The sequence below is a fragment of the Amblyomma americanum genome, chromosome 2 (assembly GCF_052857255.1).
Source record: "Amblyomma americanum isolate KBUSLIRL-KWMA chromosome 2, ASM5285725v1, whole genome shotgun sequence".
In the NCBI taxonomy this organism is placed as follows: domain Eukaryota; kingdom Metazoa; phylum Arthropoda; class Arachnida; order Ixodida; family Ixodidae; genus Amblyomma; species Amblyomma americanum.
In genome coordinates this window covers 101,361,269-101,379,989 of record NC_135498.1, presented here as the reverse complement: position 1 = coordinate 101,379,989, position 18,721 = coordinate 101,361,269, and the positions used below count along the sequence as shown (strand labels likewise).

The following is an 18,721-nucleotide window of genomic DNA, read 5'->3' as shown; positions in this document are numbered from 1 at the left end:
CAGGCAGGCAGGCAGGCAGGCAGGCAGGCAGGCAGGCAGGCAGGCAGGCAGGCAGGCAGGCAGGCAGGCAGGCAGGCAGGCAGGCAGGCAGGCAGGCAGGCAGGCAGGCAGGCAGGCAGGCAGGCAGGCAGGCAGGCAGGCAGGCAGGCAGGCAGGCAGGCAGGCAGGCAGGCAGGCAGGCAGGCAGGCAGGCAGGCAGGCAGGCAGGCAGGCAGGCAGGCAGGCAGGCAGGCAGGCAGGCAGGCAGGCAGGCAGGCAGGCAGGCAGGCAGGCAGGCAGGCAGGCAGGCAGGCAGGCAGGCAGGCAGGCAGGCAGGCAGGCAGGCAGGCAGGCAGGCAGGCAGGCAGGCAGGCAGGCAGGCAGGCAGGCAGGCAGGCAGGCAGGCAGGCAGGCAGGCAGGCAGGCAGGCAGGCAGGCAGGCAGGCAGGCAGGCAGGCAGGCAGGCAGGCAGGCAGGCAGGCAGGCAGGCAGGCAGGCAGGCAGGCAGGCAGGCAGGCAGGCAGGCAGGCAGGCAGGCAGGCAGGCAGGCAGGCAGGCAGGCAGGCAGGCAGGCAGGCAGGCAGGCAGGCAGGCAGGCAGGCAGGCAGGCAGGCAGGCAGGCAGGCAGGCAGGCAGGCAGGCAGGCAGGCAGGCAGGCAGGCAGGCAGGCAGGCAGGCAGGCAGGCAGGCAGGCAGGCAGGCAGGCAGGCAGGCAGGCAGGCAGGCAGGCAGGCAGGCAGGCAGGCAGGCAGGCAGGCAGGCAGGCAGGCAGGCAGGCAGGCAGGCAGGCAGGCAGGCAGGCAGGCAGGCAGGCAGGCAGGCAGGCAGGCAGGCAGGCAGGCAGGCCTGAAACAATGCTGGCACATATCCACTGCTGGGGAGTGGCCATGAAAAAAGTGGTTAATTGCTGGATACAGGAACGTTTTGACGGGAAAATGAGTGGTAATAGCATGTAGGCTGATAGATTGGAAGACACAAGGACAGGAGTCCTGTTAACTTGGAGATCGAAGACGGGACAATGGCTAATGCGCATAATATTATTCAATGCCTGTAATATTTTAGTATCTTACTGACTGAGAACGGGAAAATGATATTAGAATGTAAGTCTCTGCGTTTCTTGAAGAAAATTTTGCACAGCGTAGGAAAAGATTTGTTGAGTACCAGGATATCCAACCGTTAAGGCAATGCGTTGAAAGTGCAGCGTCTGTGCGTGTCTCTGTGTCTATTCTTCTCTTGTGTGCGTTTTTCTGCGCTGCTATTATGCCTAAGACAAGTTACCAACTCGGCTAAGAGCTCATTTTACTAACAATGCTATTCCGCATTGTGCCCACACTGCTACATTCCAGAAGTCATTTTTTGTGCACACAGCCCACGACTGGAATGGCGTTCCCAGCGGCCTATAGCGCTAAATCTCCAATCTTGCTGATTTCAAGACCGCCATCGAGGAAGCCATGTCATCTTTACGGTCGCCATGAAACATTCATTGTTAACCGCCGTTCATGCACCCATTCCTCTTGTAATATTCCTTAAGCAACAAGTAAATATTTGAGAATAAGTCTTCTTGATGTAAGCTTGTTCTCTTTTCTCGTGTGCAATTCTCAGCACGAATATTGCGACTAATGTAAATATTTACTGTCATCTTTGCTGCATTAAAAATTGGTTTTCTATTAAATCTCAGTCTCTTTACTCACGAAAGATCAAAGCTAGGCATCAAACGTCCATCGCCTTCTTGTCACTCGGTTGTAGTTTTTTTTTGGTGGGGGGGGGGGGGGGGGGGGTTGAACCCACGTGAATTCGAGGTATGCGTAGAGTTTATGAACAGACCGCTACCTACCCCCTAGATATTGCGTTTCATTAGTCACTCATTTATAGAACACTGTGTTTTACTATCGCATATCAATTTGAGTGGCTTTTATCGCTGACGGCCCACTACAGCAGAGATTAGGCGCTGCGTAGCGATACACTGCAAATGCAGGATCACTTGTGGGGCAGAACACAGCTGATAAATATTTGCTTCGTAATACCAAACGCCTTTTTTCTGTCCGGTCTCCGTTCCCCTGCACAGCCTGTGCGCCAGGAGTTGTGCAAAGGCTACAGCGCCCCTGCAGTTCTTACTATTAACTGCGCCATGAAGAAACGAAAACGACAATGTTGTTATTGACATCATAGCTGCAGCACTCTGCACCATACGTTTGAACGCAGTAGCCCGGAATTCTCGGCGCACGCTGCCGCGTTCCTGTAGTAACGTAGCCGCTAGTCGCTCTCGGCTCCTGGTTGGCCGCCGACTTACGTGACGGAACCCTCACTCGCGGTTTCAGTCAAGGTGACGTAAGGTCCTCTTTGCTTCATGAACAGTGCAGCCCCAAACAAATGAGATGGCACAAATCAGAAAACGTATTGTGCCGCTGCGCTCATGCAAGCGCCGCGCATTCCTCTGCAACGAATTTATTTGCGACCGTGCGCTTGTCACGCGCCCATAGCAGCTGTCCAGCGCAACGTGGAGGGCCATCGTCACTTGAACGTGTGCTTGCGCACGGTGACCGCGCACGCCTGGCTCAGGCGCATCGGCAGCGGTGGAAGCGTCACCCAGCGGTCGGTCGCCAGGTTGTAGCGGTAGGCGTTCCTCGTGGCCGCACCGGCGTCGTCGGCCAGCTGACCACCGAGTATGTAGATGTCGTCGCCTGCAAGCCACCAGGCCAACAGATCCTTACACAGTGCTTTCCCTATGTTCACAATGAGCCACGAATGGGCGAACGAATACCGGACTCTAGGACGGCAGATAGAAAGAGGGCTTTAATGAGAGCAACCTAGCCAGCAATGGTGTTCTGAATCCCAGCGCGGGAGCAACGGCGCTTTCCAGAAAGCGAGCCTTTCTTCACTGCAGTGGCAGTGGAGGTGGCTTCACAGATTAAGCAAAAAGCGGCACTGCAGCTAGTTGTGACTACGACCTTACGCTTTAGACTAATGTCTCACGATACTATATTGTTCAAGTGCCCCACGTAGGCTTGGCCCGATAGGTAGATGAAAAGAAAAAAAGGCTGGTTCTCCCCAACAGGATTATACATTTAATAACAGAGCACAGGTTTTTGTACAGAGGAATGCTGCCGTCACTATGAATAAAAAATGTAATCGAAAATTTTACTAAGGTGGCGCAACATATGTATCAGTTTTGTGGGGTGAAGAGTTTTTCATTGCTCATAAAAATGCGAAAGTAACTGTTTAAGAGCCCGTGAGCTTTTCTGCTTTTTCATCAAGCGGCCACTTACTAATACGACATCTCCCGACTCCGTCGGCCGACCGCAAGATAATTTCGCATGACGTGTTGACGTTTCACAAACAATATTGGTCCAGTGTTTTTCGATATTGGCTTAACCAGCCACCAAAGCCTTTACTAAAAAAACACGAAGGAAATCAAGCAAGCGCCAAATATTATGGCAAGCAGAGCCCGCCAAATTAGATAACGGGGTTTCCACAACGTGCGTTACAGAAGGCGCGAGCGCTTTCGTTGGCATCGCGGGAATAGAAACGCCTTCACCGAGAGCCCTATTTCTGGGCACATAAATGTCTGTCTAAAGTTAGTACAGTCGAATCTCGTTATAACGAAATAATAAATTTAACGAAGGAATGACAATTCCCCTTGGAAGCTCGGTCAACACGGGTTATAACGAAGCTACGGCTCTAACGAAGTAATCATCGCGCCCCTTCGATTTCGTTATAACGATGTTGAACTGTAGCAGCACATTACTCCGTAGGATGTTCGGTAAGAAAGAATATGTGACGTACAGTCCTCAGCAAAATGAAAGGAAACATTTTTGCATAAAACTGAAAATTTGCTGATTATTTGTTTACCAAATTTATGATTGACTTTTGGCAATCACACGCCAAGAGGAAAACTAGTTATCAAGTGGAAAAGCTCTGAGAATTGCACAATTACGCGCGAATGAATAAGTGCACGCCCGCACTTTTTCCCTCATACACTGCTCACCATTGCACATTCTATTCAATAGCCGTAGTGATATGGGACAAAGTGGCTGGATGTAATGAATCTGTGTTGCGAACACTATTACGCAATGTTTAATACTAAACTACTCAGGCGTTGCTTCAGGCCTGAGGAGAGTTTTGTTAGTCAAGCTGAAAAAAGTATTGCGCACAGTTAAGGAATGCATCCATTATCTACACCTTAACGGACAATAAAACTGCTCCTTTAGTTTGCATTCTGTCGTCCATATTCCCAACGTATAGCTGCTATCTTGAGATTCGTATAAATTTCCGCACACATTTCAAAAGCAAACATGCCTTAGGAGCGGTTCTTTCGATGACGTAACTCACCAGTTCTGTCTTTTACGGGTCTAGTACCATGACAGTCACGGAAACAAGCGAAAAAAGGCAATGAGTTCTAAGTCTCAGGCTTCAAAGCGACAGGCTTTTTTCGTTGCGCCACTGTCACTGCGCCAGTTTTCCTTGGGAGAGAGTGAAACATGTGTTTCTGCGAAAATGGGCAGCCGGCTACATTGGCCACTGCACTGTTTGCATCAAGGCCCGGGACAGAGGCCGGCGAAACACTAACGTGCCAATCTCAGAACCGGAGAGGCTTCGTTAACTTTAGCACTCTGCTCTCTGAATTCTTTTACGTTCTGTTCAAACACATAGAAAAAATTTGAGGTCTCATCGGCCCACTTCTGAAAAAATGTACCGGCGAAAAGGAGGCTAATGCGCTTTCATATGGTGTAATTGGTTTTTTTGGGGAAAGGAAATGGCGCAGTATCTATCTCATATATCGTTGTACACCTGAACCGCACCGTAAGGGAAGGAATAAAGGAGCGAGTGAAAGAAGAAAGGAAGAAAGGGGTGCCGTAGTGAAGGGCTCCCGAATAATTTTGACCACCTGGGGATCTTTAACAGGCACCGACATCTCACAGCACACGGGCGCCTTAGCGTTTCGCCTCCATAAAAACGCAGCCGCCGCGGTCGGGTTCAAACCCGGGTACTCCGAATCGGTAGCCGACCGCCCTTACAACTGAGCCACCGCAGCGGAGTTTTCGATCAATTCAAAACCCAAAAACCACACTAATCCACCTGGCATTGTTTATGTGCACTGATATTGCATAGAAGGTTTTGACGTCAAAAACCACTCGCCTGCTGTGCGATATCAGTGCACTTTAACAATGCCAGGTGGATTAAATTACAAAATTTTCCTGAGTCCTCCACTGTGGCACCTCTTTCACTCTTTCTTCTACCACTGCACCTTCCTCCCTTAAGTCACGGTTGAGCTACCGATCGAAAAGTGAGACAGGTACCGCGCCTGTCATTTCATCGAAATTAATTTTCAGTTTTAAGCATTCGCATCGCACAGCACACGGGCAGAGATCACCAGGTGGACGAAATTATTAATGCAAAAGCATTAAATGACTCATCGGCAATGAAACATGGCACCAGCGTTCACCAGCAGCAGTGGTCCAAAAAATCCTTGAAGAGGTCACCGTGCTATCAAAGAAAAAAATTTGGCAGCCGATTACGATAGTGAATTGAAAGGGCTCTTGTGGAAAAGAAATGGAGCCGTATCTGTCTCACATATCGGCGGACGCCTGAACCGCGCCGTAAAGGAAGGGGTAAAGGAGGAAGTGAAAGAAGAAAGGAAGAGGTGCCGTAGTGGAGGGCCCCAGAATGATTTCGGCCATCTAGGAATCTTTAACGTGCACTGACATCGCACAGCACACGGGCGCCTTTGCGTTTCGCCTCCATTAATGCGACATTGTAGCGCACTTCTTCATGGCCGTCAGCTGGCGTTTGCGCTCCCAGCTACCCTTCAGACCTTCCGGTGGTAGCCACTTTCCAGTTGTCCATTCGTCCTGTCACGCCGTGGCAGGTGGCGTTTTGGTTTGAAACTACCTGCCACGGTTGTCAGGTGGCGCGTTACTCCGAATACGCAGACAATGCCGAAAGTGACGACTACGTCGTGGAATCCGGGAACAGGCGCATAAGAGGTGCACTACCCGCCACGGTGGCTCAGTGGTTAGGGCGCTCGGCTACTGATCCGGAGTTGCCGGGTTCGAATACGACCGCGGCGGCAGCGTTTCGGTGGAGGTGAAACTCATAGACGTCCGTGTGCTGTGCGATGTGCACGTTAAAGATCCCCAGGTGGTAGAAACTACTCCGGAGCTCTCCACTACGGCACCTCTTTCTTCCTTTTTTTTTCACTTCCTCCTTTATCCTTTCCCTTACGGCGTGGTTCAGGTGTCCGCCGATATGAGAGACAGATAATGTGCCTTTCCTTTCCCCAAATCCAATTGCCAATTTTCCCAGAGGTGCACTGAGAAATATTTCTTCCGAAGGTGCGGGGAATTGAACCCAGGACTGTAAGACTGCGAGGCGAGCACGGAACTCATAGGCCACAAAACCATTTTGAACATAATCTGTTTGTGACCTTCTGTTCTAAACTATAGAAACAGGCAAGAAAGAGGCAAAATAAGCCACCGAACGTCGTTGCTTCTAAGCGTAAAAAGGTGAACCTAGTATATGCGCTACCTTACAGCTGTCCGCTAAGGAGCAGGCCCGTCCTTAGAATGAAAGACAGAAAATTTAAAAATACGTAACAAGCAAACAAAAATAAAAATAATTGGTTTTTGGGGAAAGGAAATGGCGCAGTATCTGTATCATATAAAAAAAATAAAAACAGTGATTTCGCATTTCAGGCACGTCACTAGTCCTAAGTGCCCTGCGTATTTTTCCTGGGCCCTCAACTAGGGCCCTTTTTTCACTGTCTCTTATTTCACTCCCACCTTCCTTCCTTCCCTTACGACGGCACTCGTCTACTGAGCCGGAGTTCCCGGGTCCGAACCAAACCACAGCGGCGGCACTTAGATGTAGGCGAAACCGGAAAGGCGCCCCTGTGCTGTGCGATGCAAGTACGCTTTAAAGATCCCCAGGGGGTCGAAACTACTCCGGAGCCCTCGGCTACGGCACCTCTTCATCTTTCTTATTTCACTCCCTCCTTCCTTCTTCCCCTCACGGCGTGGTTGATGCGCAGTTACTACCCCAGGCGACCTCCAGATACAACAATCAGCACGCATGGACCGCAGCACCGGCCCTTGTTGGCATTCATAGCCGAGACAGGCCTGCATATATATGCACATATGACTGTCTTATGCCGAAGGGCACATTATCGCAATTAAAAAATGCGCTTTTCCCTGGCGTACAAACTCCGAGATAGCCAGCGAACAAGTATTAGACGAAGTCGTCATCAGTGGCGGTTTGCGGAATGGAGACCGCTCACCGAGGGAGGCGAGGCCCACGCTGTGTGCGCGCGTGGGCATGACGCTGAGACGCGTCCACGAGTCGTTGGCGGGCGAGTACTCCAGCACGTCGCCGATGGGCGCCAACGGCTGCTGCTGCGACGAAGTCTCCGCCGGAGTGCGCACCAGGCCACCCACAGCCAAAAGTCGGCCGCGGTGCGCCACCAATGAGCAGTTGCACACTGGGATGGGCAGCGAGGCCTTGTGGTGCCAACTGGAGATGAATGCGGAGGGTACAGGGCCACTGAGGGCCTGGCGAACTTTTCCCAGAACAAGCCGCTGTATAAACGGTCTACAGATTGTATATAGACTTCTCATGCCTTCTTATAGATATTTCCTTTTGTCTATTAGTTGCGGGCTGGGACACATTTTTCTTATTCCTGTTCTCTGTTCTTAGTTTGTAGAGTCGACATAAAATAAGGCTAATAAAAGTGTATCGCTATAATTATACACATTGTCTATAAAATATCTATAGGATTTGTATTCCCTAAAGACTAGTCTATAGGATTTGTCCATAAAAAGCCTATAGACTTTATAGACAAATTTCTATGAACAGTCTACATAGTGTCTAAAGAATTGAGGGCATGCTGCACTCACACCTCCTGGCACTTGAGTTTTCAGCTCGGGTTCACCCGCAATTTTGCTCGTTCGATTACACAAGGAACGCAAATTTTCTCCCAACAGGCAAGTGCTCTAGATAGCTTCAATACATTACTTGCATGTTTAAGAAAACAAAATCTTGACATTGTAGAGGACATATAGAATCTTGCATTGTATTTCGCATGCAGCCAAAGTGAACCCCCAAGAGGCTGTAGGCACATCATGTTCTCGGAAACAAGGTGTCGACGTCCTTGCAAGCGAGTCTGCGCTGTACCGTACATTCGTTGCGCTGTTCGTTGATGGTCAATGTGAACTCGGGATTTCTTTACCTCTCATCTCTTGAATAATGAAGAACTGGCGGGTGTATTACGCTGGCATTGGAATAGGTTATTGATTCATCACTTTCTAAGCCTGCTGAGACGCGTACTCCTGTTGACGTGGTAACTTTTTGGTAGAGCCCTGGCTCGCACGTTTGGATAATGTGATAGCCTTTACAATACAATGTTTTGCAGCGTTATATACATGAAATGCGAGCTGCATTCAGTACAAGAGCAACCAGTGCCCTCAAAATTACCATCGTGCTGTTTCTCCGCGACCGACATTGTGAGGACTCATTCAATCCGTGGGGGCCGACGCGGTGGCTCAGTGGTTATGGCACTCGGCTGCTGACCCAGAATACGCGGGTTCTAACCCAGCCACGGTGGTCGAATTTTCATGGAGGTAAATTCTAGAGGCCCGTGTACTGTGATATATCAGTGCGCGTGATAGAACCCCAGGTGGTCGAAATTTCCAGAGCCCTTCTCTACGGCGTCCCTCATAGCCTCAGTCGCTTTGGGATGTTAAACCCCCATAAACCAAACCATTCAGCCCTTGGGGACAAAAACGCTGTCACTGTCCTTCAGTCTCTTTGGGACATTAAGCCCCCATAAACGAAACCATTCCGCCCTTGGGGAGAAAAACCTTGTCACTGTCCCTTCAATGTTTACTTCGAAGCTTCAAAATAAAACTGCTCGTATAGCGAACTTTCTAGGCCCAAGTTTCACATTAAAGTCAAGGAATGACAATTTCTTTGTTTAATTAAAAATACTGAAAATCAGCGCTAGGCAAAGATAAGGAGATAAAAATTACTGAGACCCAATTTTTCCCAGAAAAAAAAACGGCGCTGTACTATGTGATAGTTCCAGTTCCTGCCCCTTTCTATTGGCTCTTTCTCGAAAACCGCCATCGTCAAAGCTGAATATTTTGTCTCGCCGCTGGCTGAGCAACATAGATTAGTAGTTCCACTTAAAACGTCCATCCAGGTTCAATACCACTCACCAAGAAGCAGTTGTAGTCCCTGTTCAACCATGACCTAGTTTTGATACCGCTCAGAAACAAGCATTTTCAGTCCGAATTAAGCCTCGGGCTTGGTTCACTACCAAACTGACGTGGAAGAAATTCCCAGATTACAAGTCATCTTCGGCATTCAACAGCTAAGCTCTAACGCATCTCCCAGCGCTTCTCGACTGGGAAAACGCGTTAGCTTGCGCCTGTCATCAACAACCCCTTCATGCGGGTGCGAACATCTCGCGTGTGCCTTCTGTGCATTGACTGTGGTACAGAAGCACGAAGACGCGCCCTCGCCAACATCCCGCTGCGCAGCCTGCGAGCACAATTAAGAATCGTGCACGTACGTGTCGTCCATGGGGTCGAAGCACATCGTGTCGGGTACGATGCACACCTTGCGCTTGTGCCCAGGCACCACCATGAGGCCGCCCACGACGTACATCTGGTTGCGGAACTCGACAGCGCTGGCCGCCATGCGGGCGCAGCACAAGGGCGTCACTTCCGACCAGCGGTCGCCGGCCGGGTCGTACACCTCCACCGAATCCATGAACCTGCGCGACGGAATGCTTGCATGTGCGTACGCATGCTGAAAGGCAAACGCAATGGTAAAGGCAGGCCGAATTAATGCGGGCCTTGTCAGCATTTTATAAACGGCTGTTCCTGCAGCATTGATCGCTCTGATTTTGCCGTTTACTGGATATTGTGTGGCTAATACAACTCCCGTCATCTCACCTTAATGCCTGACCGCGCGAAAATATACACAGACTCAAGTGACGAACTGTTCGCATGCGCCAGTTGTGTGTTTTTTGCGCGGCATAAGCAGGTCGACCATAATTAGCCCGTAGCGGTGGTCAGTGGCAGTGGTATTGGGCTGCGAAACTAAGTCGCGGGATCGAATCTCGGTCGCGGTGGCCGCATCTCGAAGAAGGCAAAATGCAATTAAATGCCCGGCAATTAAAGTGCACGTTAGATAACTCCAGGTTATCGAAATTCGTCTCTAGCACGTGACTACTGTATCTCTCGTACCTCTTATGCAGCTTCGAGACTGCAAAGCCCACGTAACAAACCATACCATAGTAGGAAAATGCTAACTTTATGCCGTCAAATAAGCAAAACGAAAGCAGATCCACGGCAAACTTCCTATGCTGTGCTCATTGTTTTTTTTTACGCTGTTGATGCAATTAAATGCCCACTTGGCTACGCTGGGTTTTAATATTAGAATACAGTTTTCACAGATTCCTCATAATACATACCATAATGGATACCAGAATAACACATACCATCACCCTAATTTGCTTGTTCAAGTTAATGCACTCGCATTGTTTGCTGCGTGTTTAAGTTAGTAAATGAAATAATTATTTTAGATATAGTAAGATCCTAAAGTGTTTATGCCGCCGCGGTGGCTCAGTGGCTATGGTACTCGGCTGCTAACCCGAAAGATGCGGGTTCTATCTCGGCCGCGGAGGCTGGATTTCGATAGAGGGGAAATTCTAGATGCCCGTTTACTGTGCGATGTCAGCGCACGTTATAGAACCCCAGGTGGTCGAAATTTCCGGAGCCCTCCTCTCCGGCGTCCCTCATAGCCTGAGTCGCTTTGGGACGTTAAACCCCCATAAACCATTGTGTTTATATTTTCAGGGCAAAAACCTGACTTATATTCATTTTATTGTATGGGAAATCGTTACATCTGTCCCCTACGCCCTGTAAAAACCGGCATAAAACCTGGCCGTGCAGTAATACGTTTTAGTTCTAACTTCGCTTATACCGCGCTAAGTCAGCATTCAGTTTCAATGAATCAACTCGAATCAAAGCATAATAATCCACACAGCTGGCCGGAGCGTGAACCGCAACACCCGAGATATGACTCTAAACGCGCAAGTCTAGGAGCAATGGCAGCTACTTGGCCAATCGTAAATACAACAGAACGGTTGCAAGAACCTGGGTTCAATCTCGGCCCTCTATGCAGAAGTATAAAAAAACTCTGGCCCTGTACTACCATATTATTGTAACCCTTTTCTGCAAGCAGCACTCGGCTTCGCCATATTGCTATATGGCTATAAAAAAAACGAAGCCTAAGGTTTGCGCTACAGAGAAACATTGGCGGTCCCAAAATTCGTCAAATTACGCACGTTCATAAATGCTGTCCGATAGAACTGCCACAGCAACCTGGCCGACTGTACGCGCTGTGTGATTATCTTATTCGCCCTGTATACCAGTGAGATTGACCCTGCATGACGGGATGCTTTGCTTGTGATACTACAGGCCTATATTTCCTTCAGACTTAACAGTCAGCGCTGAAGAAGCTGCACCACTGTTCCTGAGAACTCGGTCTTGCTCCGTATGACTCCTACGTCCAACCTCGGTAAAGGAATTGGTGAAACCATGACGAAGTACAAGACGTCCTGCAGTATAATCAGTTTGCGGCACTCTAGCGTCGTCATAACTGCAATCATTTGCTTTCTCAATATTATGTCTTGATTATGTACCACTCGTTCTAATGCAGCACAGTTTACGCTGTTCACCCTGAAGGGGCGGCGAATTATTTTGCCAACTAAAAGGAAATACAAATAGACACAAAAGCATTGGTAGCAATATCTATTTCCGTTAAACGGCAGAGGCCAGAACTGCGAACTGATTCATCAAAAAAACATATCCGAATACGCTGAAATATATTCACCGTCGCATGCCCAAATCGTTAGAGCTATTCTACTTTAATAAAACTGGGGAATCCTCATGACGACTAAAAAGCACCAACGAGAGGATAGTGCGAAAATCACAAATGCAAAGAAGCACTGTTGATAGCCTTAAACATTATTAAGCTAAAAGTCCTGTGCACCATTCTGCGGCGGAGTCCCTCTTTCGAAGTGGAGCAGCAAGAGGAATAGGTGCAGATGTGATCCCCTGTGTTATATCTTACGCGCAATGCACTCTCCCCTTCCTCAATTCGTGTTAAATGCGAAAGCTCTATGACCTTCTAACCTGAGAAATGCCGGTGTGTGATGAAGCCTGTGAAGTTAATCACGTCATGAGGAAAATGGGGATAAATAAACGGGACTCTGAACGAGGATGACCTTGACCAACCCGGAAAAATAAAGTAAATATTGGCGTGACTGCGTTTCAAACCCGCGGCGGCGTCAACAGGTCAGCTTCGCTGGCCACTGCACGAGAGCACTATGCTATCGCCGCAGCCGATCACGCCTCGTGTTAAACTGCAACGCGCTTTCGCGTTCTGCATTGCGCATAGTCGTCGTCCATCAACATGATTGTTACCTTTGCAGTGTGTATTGGCGGAATTTGTTTTGCCTCTTAACTTCTGATGCACGATCCATATTACGCCTCGAACCTCATACATTTTTTTGTTTCGTTCGCAAAGCTTTACGCGCTAAATAGCTGCCTCATCCGTCATGTATCAGTGCATGTAAGTATCTAAACCATTTTAAAGTCTGACCGGCTGTTGGGTTAGCACCGGACTGTTCATCTAATTCGGCACTCGGTGGAATTACAGATATGCAGCGTAAAACATCCACATACAAAATCACTAGGACCTATCGGAGGCACGCAGACGATCCTGCCAATTTTCTTTACACAGGCAAGTTATAAGGCATGTTTCTACTAAGCCGCTAGTTGGAGGCACGGCTGTACAACAGCAACACGACAAGCGGGCAACGAAGCTTAGTTCATCGCGTGCAGGTTTTTCTAACCCTCGCTATCCAATCTAGGTTTTTTTTTCAGTTCGGGGCAAGACGCTTGTCGGATAACGCACTCATTTTGTTCGGACTGTCCGCCCACAGCGTAGATCTTGCCGAGCACCACTGCAACTCCGTGGTGGCAGCGGGCGTGCCTTAAGCTCCCCATGGATTCCCAGCTACTGCGAGACAAGCTGAACCGGTGGCAAGAAGCCGTTGCCAACTGTCTAGCGTCGTTGTAGACCTCGAAGCCACCTGCAGAAGAACAGAGCAAAGCTTGTCGTTAGTTCAGAGTGATAACGCGCAGACAGCGCACATGAACACTGGGCCTTTACGTATGTCATTACCCAGAAAGCATCTCGGTGCTGTTCGTTTCCTCAGGTTCACTCGATATTACACTTATCAGCCCTTGTTGCATGTTCTATGCTTAAGCTGACTGAGTTGACAACGTCGCGGATGCACTGCTCGAGCGCGTTTATAAAGAGCGCCACAAGAAAACAGCGCAGCACGCGTCAGGACAGATCGAGAGCATCCAGCGCAGCATTAAGCTTCGGCAGGCAGGTACCAGTCTAATGATAAAAGGGCACAGCGACGAATCCGCACAGAGGATGAGAGAGAGTTAACTTTTATTACCTTTAAGGAATTACGTGGATGAACCGCCAAAGTTCGGAGAACCATTGCTGAAAACGGTTCTCCAAGAAGCAGGAGACAGCGCAGAATGAAATAGGTTTCATTAAAAAAAAAAAAACATTGCTGCAGCAAAGCAAAGCGACAAGCAGTACGTTAACAAATCAGGACTGCCGAAAAGAGCGCATAAATAAAAATAAAACACGGCACTAGGCGATTAATTTGGAAGTGTATAAAGAACGGGTCCACCTGCCGCAAAGATTCTAAAAGAGAGAGTCGCCGTGGCTAGAAGGCCGTGGCTGGTAGAGTGAGAAACAGGAGCTAAAGAAAGGCGCATAGACGAAACTGACCAGCATCTATGTGCTTCGTCCATCCGTCTTTTTCGCGATGGTACCCCACACTTCTAACCTGTACTAACTAGAACAACCAGGCTCAAGATTATGCGGTAGTCCACTACGTTTCTTCACAAGGAGCGAAGCAACGTCATCTCGTGAGAGATGATCCAGCAGAATTAAATCGGGAATTAAAGGCGCTGAATAGCTTAGCAAACGCATCGGTAACATTTGGTTGTAAAGTTTCGCGACATTTACATCTTTCGTCTTTAATTTTGTATGTTTCAGCTTTCATATACCATTACACACGCCATAAGAATGGCCCAGCTCAGCACCTTATTGCTTCAATTCTTGCAGCCAGGGGGCCTGAGAATGCCGGATACCATGCACATTTTTAGCAGATTGAGGCCCGGCTCTATAGAACTTAAGGGCGAACACTTTTCCCGATATTCCTCACAACATCACTGTTTCGACATGCAGTCTTTTACCAGAACGATCGGCTCCGCAAATTGCATGTTGCGTCTTATTGCGTAAAGCCTCGCAATGAGTGGAGCGCATATGTGAAGTTTCATGTCCAAGCATTGAAGCTGGCCTCGCTGTTTTTTGTCGCCCGTCGATGGATGAAAAAGTTTTCGTTTGTTAAAAAAAAAGTTATTATTGAAATGCGAATTGTATAGAAACGACATTATTGTTCAAATAAACGCTTCAAACTCCGTTGCGAGCATTTCAGATTACACACGTTCCACGTTCTCCGTTTTATTTTAGTGCGCGAGCACTAAGACCCCGAATCTCAGATTTCGCCGATGTTTGCGCGCCCGAAGCCTTACTTCGTGACATTTAGGTTGCTCAGGAAGAGGAACCTTTGTCTTACAAGGCCCATCGCTGGGAGCATCTGCCATCGCATGGCAGTGACGCATCGCTTAACCGCTGCACCACTGCGCCAGGAGTGGTATGAAGAATCCTAGCGGCCTATGAATGTAAAGTAGAGAATGACCCATTCCACCTACAGGGTTGTCAACCCATTCACGCTATCGTGCCATACCCTTAAGGCGGCGCTTAAGCCTGATATCGTTGATCTTTGTCTGAAGCCTGCTTGACATTGAAGACCGAGCCTCGAACCGAAACCCGAAGTGAAAGCCGAAGTGCTAGAGTGCCTATTTCGCATTTGGCCTAATCCCGATAAATCGTCCGCCACTTTCTTCCGCCATGGTTTTCGGCGCGGAGTAGTATCATGTTTCTGCGTTAAGCATTTGTCGACGAGTTTAGGCTTCTCCATATTATTTTAGCAGCGGATTTTTCTTTTTCGCAGAGCCGCGAACACTTTCGAACTGACGTTTGTTCCTGCCCTGTTGCTTGTTCTCGGCCTTGCTGGGAATAAACATAGGATTCGAATCGAACGTTCCCTGCGCATTTCATCTGGCAGTGGCAGAGCTTAGCCGCGCAGTCGCAAAGTCTCTTAACCAGTATAAAGATTTATCATCGTGCATCCTCCTATGTGAAGTAGTCCACTGACCATACAATCTCCACTGACAGTTTCTTGTTGCTGTATCAGACGCAGGTGTCGAACTCACCCACGACGTAGATGTACTCTCCGTGTATGACCGCCTGATGTCCGTAGCGGGGCTTTGGCATTCTTCCTGCGCACTTCCATTTGTTTTCTTGGGGCCAAAAGGAGAAGATAGCGGCACCTGAAAAAAAAGCGATTTGCTTTTGGGTCACTAGGACGAGTACGTCCACGAAGTGGTACGGCATTTATCCTCCAGACCCATTTCAGTTTTGAGACTCACTCCCGGTCATTAGGTGCTTACTGTTAAGAACCCCCCCCCCATACTTTTCCCTTAGGGGCATTCTAGTTCAACACATACTATTTAACGAATGCCAGTGTGCGTTATATGCTGCATAAACTTGGCACTTGATTTGCAGCTACCCAAATGATATTATCAAATTACTCTACATTTGCTTTCCTTCAATGCGATAGCATTAGGAGGGCTATGAAGGCGAGAACTGTGCGGCGGTGGCGTCGGAATCTGTGTGAAGCCGCCTCTTCCAGCTCCCCCCACCCGGCAACACTTTTTTATTTTAGTTTGCTACGATTAGATAGAAGCACATCTTAAATCGGGAAGGTATGTGAGCTACAATTTTGTTCTGGACAAAAATGGCAATACCCTGAAGCTCAAAATTAGGATAGTGACACTTGTGTACAATGCAGATGGCCCGAATGCTATAGAGAATTAGATCCATTACTATATTATCATGCATTAATTATTGCGCAATTACGTACAGTGAAAACTGAGAAAAAGAAAATATTGCATTGTTCAGGTCTTTCTCCACTACTAATAAGCAATATGTCCCAGACAACATCTACCATTTTCTGTCTACTCGGCATTAGCAAATTTACGGTAAATAACCTTATCTCGTGCTAGGTCAGCCACGTACTCTCAAGATTGGCGCCCTTGGAGTCCGCGGCCAGGCCTCCCAGGACGGCAACTACCAACTGCTGGTCGGCGGCAATGTGCTCGAACCCCTTGGTGCTCACGTCGGACGTGTGCGGCGTCTCAGAGCGGGCTCGGTGCGGCACCTTCGAGAGGCGCCGGCGCCTCATCTCGCGATCAGTACGGAACGTCGATTTGCCACCCACCAGCGACAGATCCGAGCCACGGGGCCCAGAAGATAGGCGGTTGGCGCTGCGCGTCCGGCGGTGGGCGGCGCCTCCTCCGGAGCCGGACCTCTTAGTCCTCACGCCGAGGTCCGACCGGTTCTTATCCTTCTCAGGCCTGCGCTTCGGCGCCGATGACGTCTTAGAGCTCTTTCCAGACGACTTTCCGCGGCTGGAACCCGAGTGGGACTTCTTGGAAGAGTGGTCACTCCTGCGGGACTTCGAGGTGCTCTGCTTCGAGCTGCTCTTCGTCTTTCCCCCGCCCCCTCCGACGCCTTCTACCGAAGGCTTCTTCGCCTTTGCAGAGCTGGACCGGCTTTCACGCGTCCTGCTTGTACCTCCACCACCGGCTGACTCCGACTTAGACTCTCCTGACTTTTTCTCCTTGCTGTGCTTTTTCTTCTTGCCCTTGTCCTTGCCGCTGCCTTTCTTGCCTTGACTCATGCTTGCCTTGTCCTTGGTCAGCTTTTCTTTGCTCCGTTTATCCTTACTATGCTTTTCCTTGCTCGCGTGCTTCTCCTTACTATGTTTCTCCTTGCTGTGCTTCTCTTTAGAAGCCTTTTCTTTGCTCGACTTTTCCTTGCTTCCTTTGTCAGCTTTCTCTTTGCTTCCTTTGCCAGCTTTCTCTTTACTGGATTTCTCCTTGCCAGCCTTTTCTTTACTTTTGGACCTCGAACTGGCCTCTTTGGAGCCTCCCTTCTTGTCCTTCTTGCCCTTCGATTTACCTCCCTTGCTTGCCTCCGTCGTCTTGGCCTCGCTTCGGCTTGCGGTGTCTTTGGAGGCAGATTCTTTGCTCTTGCTTTTGCCTTTACCTTTTCCTTTGGCGCTCTTGCTGCTCTTGGTACTTTTACTCTTGCTGCTAAGCCAGGGACAGAAGCCCTTCTTTTTCTTCTTCCCTTTTTCAGCCTTGCCTTTTTTGTCCTTGCTCTTGGTCTTCTTGTCCTTCGATTTCTTGTCTTTTCCTTGCTTCCTCTTGTCCTTGCTGGCTGCAGAGCCGGTCGTGGAAGCCGGAAGAGTGGTGCCTGATGTCGGATCGCTCATGGTCGCCGGCACTGTTGACGGCGGCATGGTCGTCGGCGACATGGCGCCGTCAGAGGGCGCCGACTTGGAAGCCTCGATATCGTACTTCCCTTTGTGTTTTTCCTTGGCTTTCTTGTCTTTTTTGTCTTTCTTGTCACCCTTAGCGTCGGGCTTCTCGTGCGACTCGCTTTTCTTCTTTTCGTGCGACGATCGCCTCTTGCCGTCTTTGGTCTTCGGCAGCTCCTTGGGGGCCAACGACGGCTCGGAGACGGGGCCTACCTTGACCTCCTTGGAGGGGTCTTTCCTACTTTCCGCCGCTTTGTCTGCTTTCTTCTCTCCCTTTGGCTCCTGCTTCTCTTTTTCCGCAGCAGCCTTGTCTTTGGATGCTTCTTTCTTGATATCTGGCTTGACTTCGGGCATCTCGTCTGGCTTAGGTGGGATTAAGTTCGCCTGTTGTTCCAGACTCAAAACGACAGGAGCTGTAGGCTGCTGCTGCTGCGGCGGCGGCGGTGGCGGCGGCTGTGCGGCATGGACAACGGGGATGCTTTCGCGCCCCACAACTGCTGGCTCGGCGGATGCCATTGGTTGCCGAGCGACCGCATCGTGGACCGATGGCGGGATGACAGCAGCAGCGGATGGCATAGGCGGGACGGCCTGCCCCGCCCCAGTCACCAGTGTTGGTTCGCCGGCCTCACCTGCCTCCACCTGCATTTCCAGCCCGCATGTACTGCATTGTTTCAACGTGAAAAGGTAGCGCTTTTTTTTTTGCGGTGGTGCTCTGTTGCAGACAACGTTAGCCAAGTGGGACTCCGGTTCGTTCCGGCCGTTAGCGAGGTTCGTCCTACCTGCTGTACATTCACGGGTGAAAATCTCCGGTCCGCGCAAAGCAGTAACCGAGAGCCGTTTCTGCGAAATCTGGAGGCCGATGCCTTATTTTGCGATCATGTAGGATATCACCGGTGGTAACATCAAATGGTCTCAAAGCACACCGATTTGCCGGCGCAATACTCGGCGATGGCTTTTCGTGTACAGTGTCTTCAAGTTAGGCTCTCATGATGCTTTAAAAGCAAAACTATGAGTAGTATGCAAGGGCTGTTATTATGTGTAAACTATGAGGGCAGTCGTAAACAGGTTTAGAGACTAATAGTTGGTATCAGTGTACTTGGTAATACTACTACGAGCGCAATGTTCAATTAGCCAGGA

General features: G+C 49.5%; 1 protein-coding gene across 1 annotated transcript in view; it reads right to left on the bottom strand.

The window, feature by feature from the left end:
* Positions 1-2,374: 2,374 nt before the first annotated feature.
* Positions 2,375-18,721, bottom strand: part of LOC144121676 (uncharacterized) — a 30,141-nt gene continuing 13,794 nt past the window's right edge. The window contains exons 7-12 of the mRNA XM_077655016.1: positions 16,279-18,223; positions 15,414-15,530; positions 12,961-13,138; positions 9,545-9,748; positions 7,253-7,485; positions 2,375-2,660 (exon numbers count right to left, since the gene is read on the bottom strand). Of these exons, the coding sequence (XP_077511142.1) occupies positions 2,491-2,660; positions 7,253-7,485; positions 9,545-9,748; positions 12,961-13,138; positions 15,414-15,530; positions 16,279-18,223 (2,847 nt within the window). The 3' untranslated portion in view covers positions 2,375-2,490. The remainder of the gene's footprint in view (positions 2,661-7,252; positions 7,486-9,544; positions 9,749-12,960; positions 13,139-15,413; positions 15,531-16,278; positions 18,224-18,721) is intronic.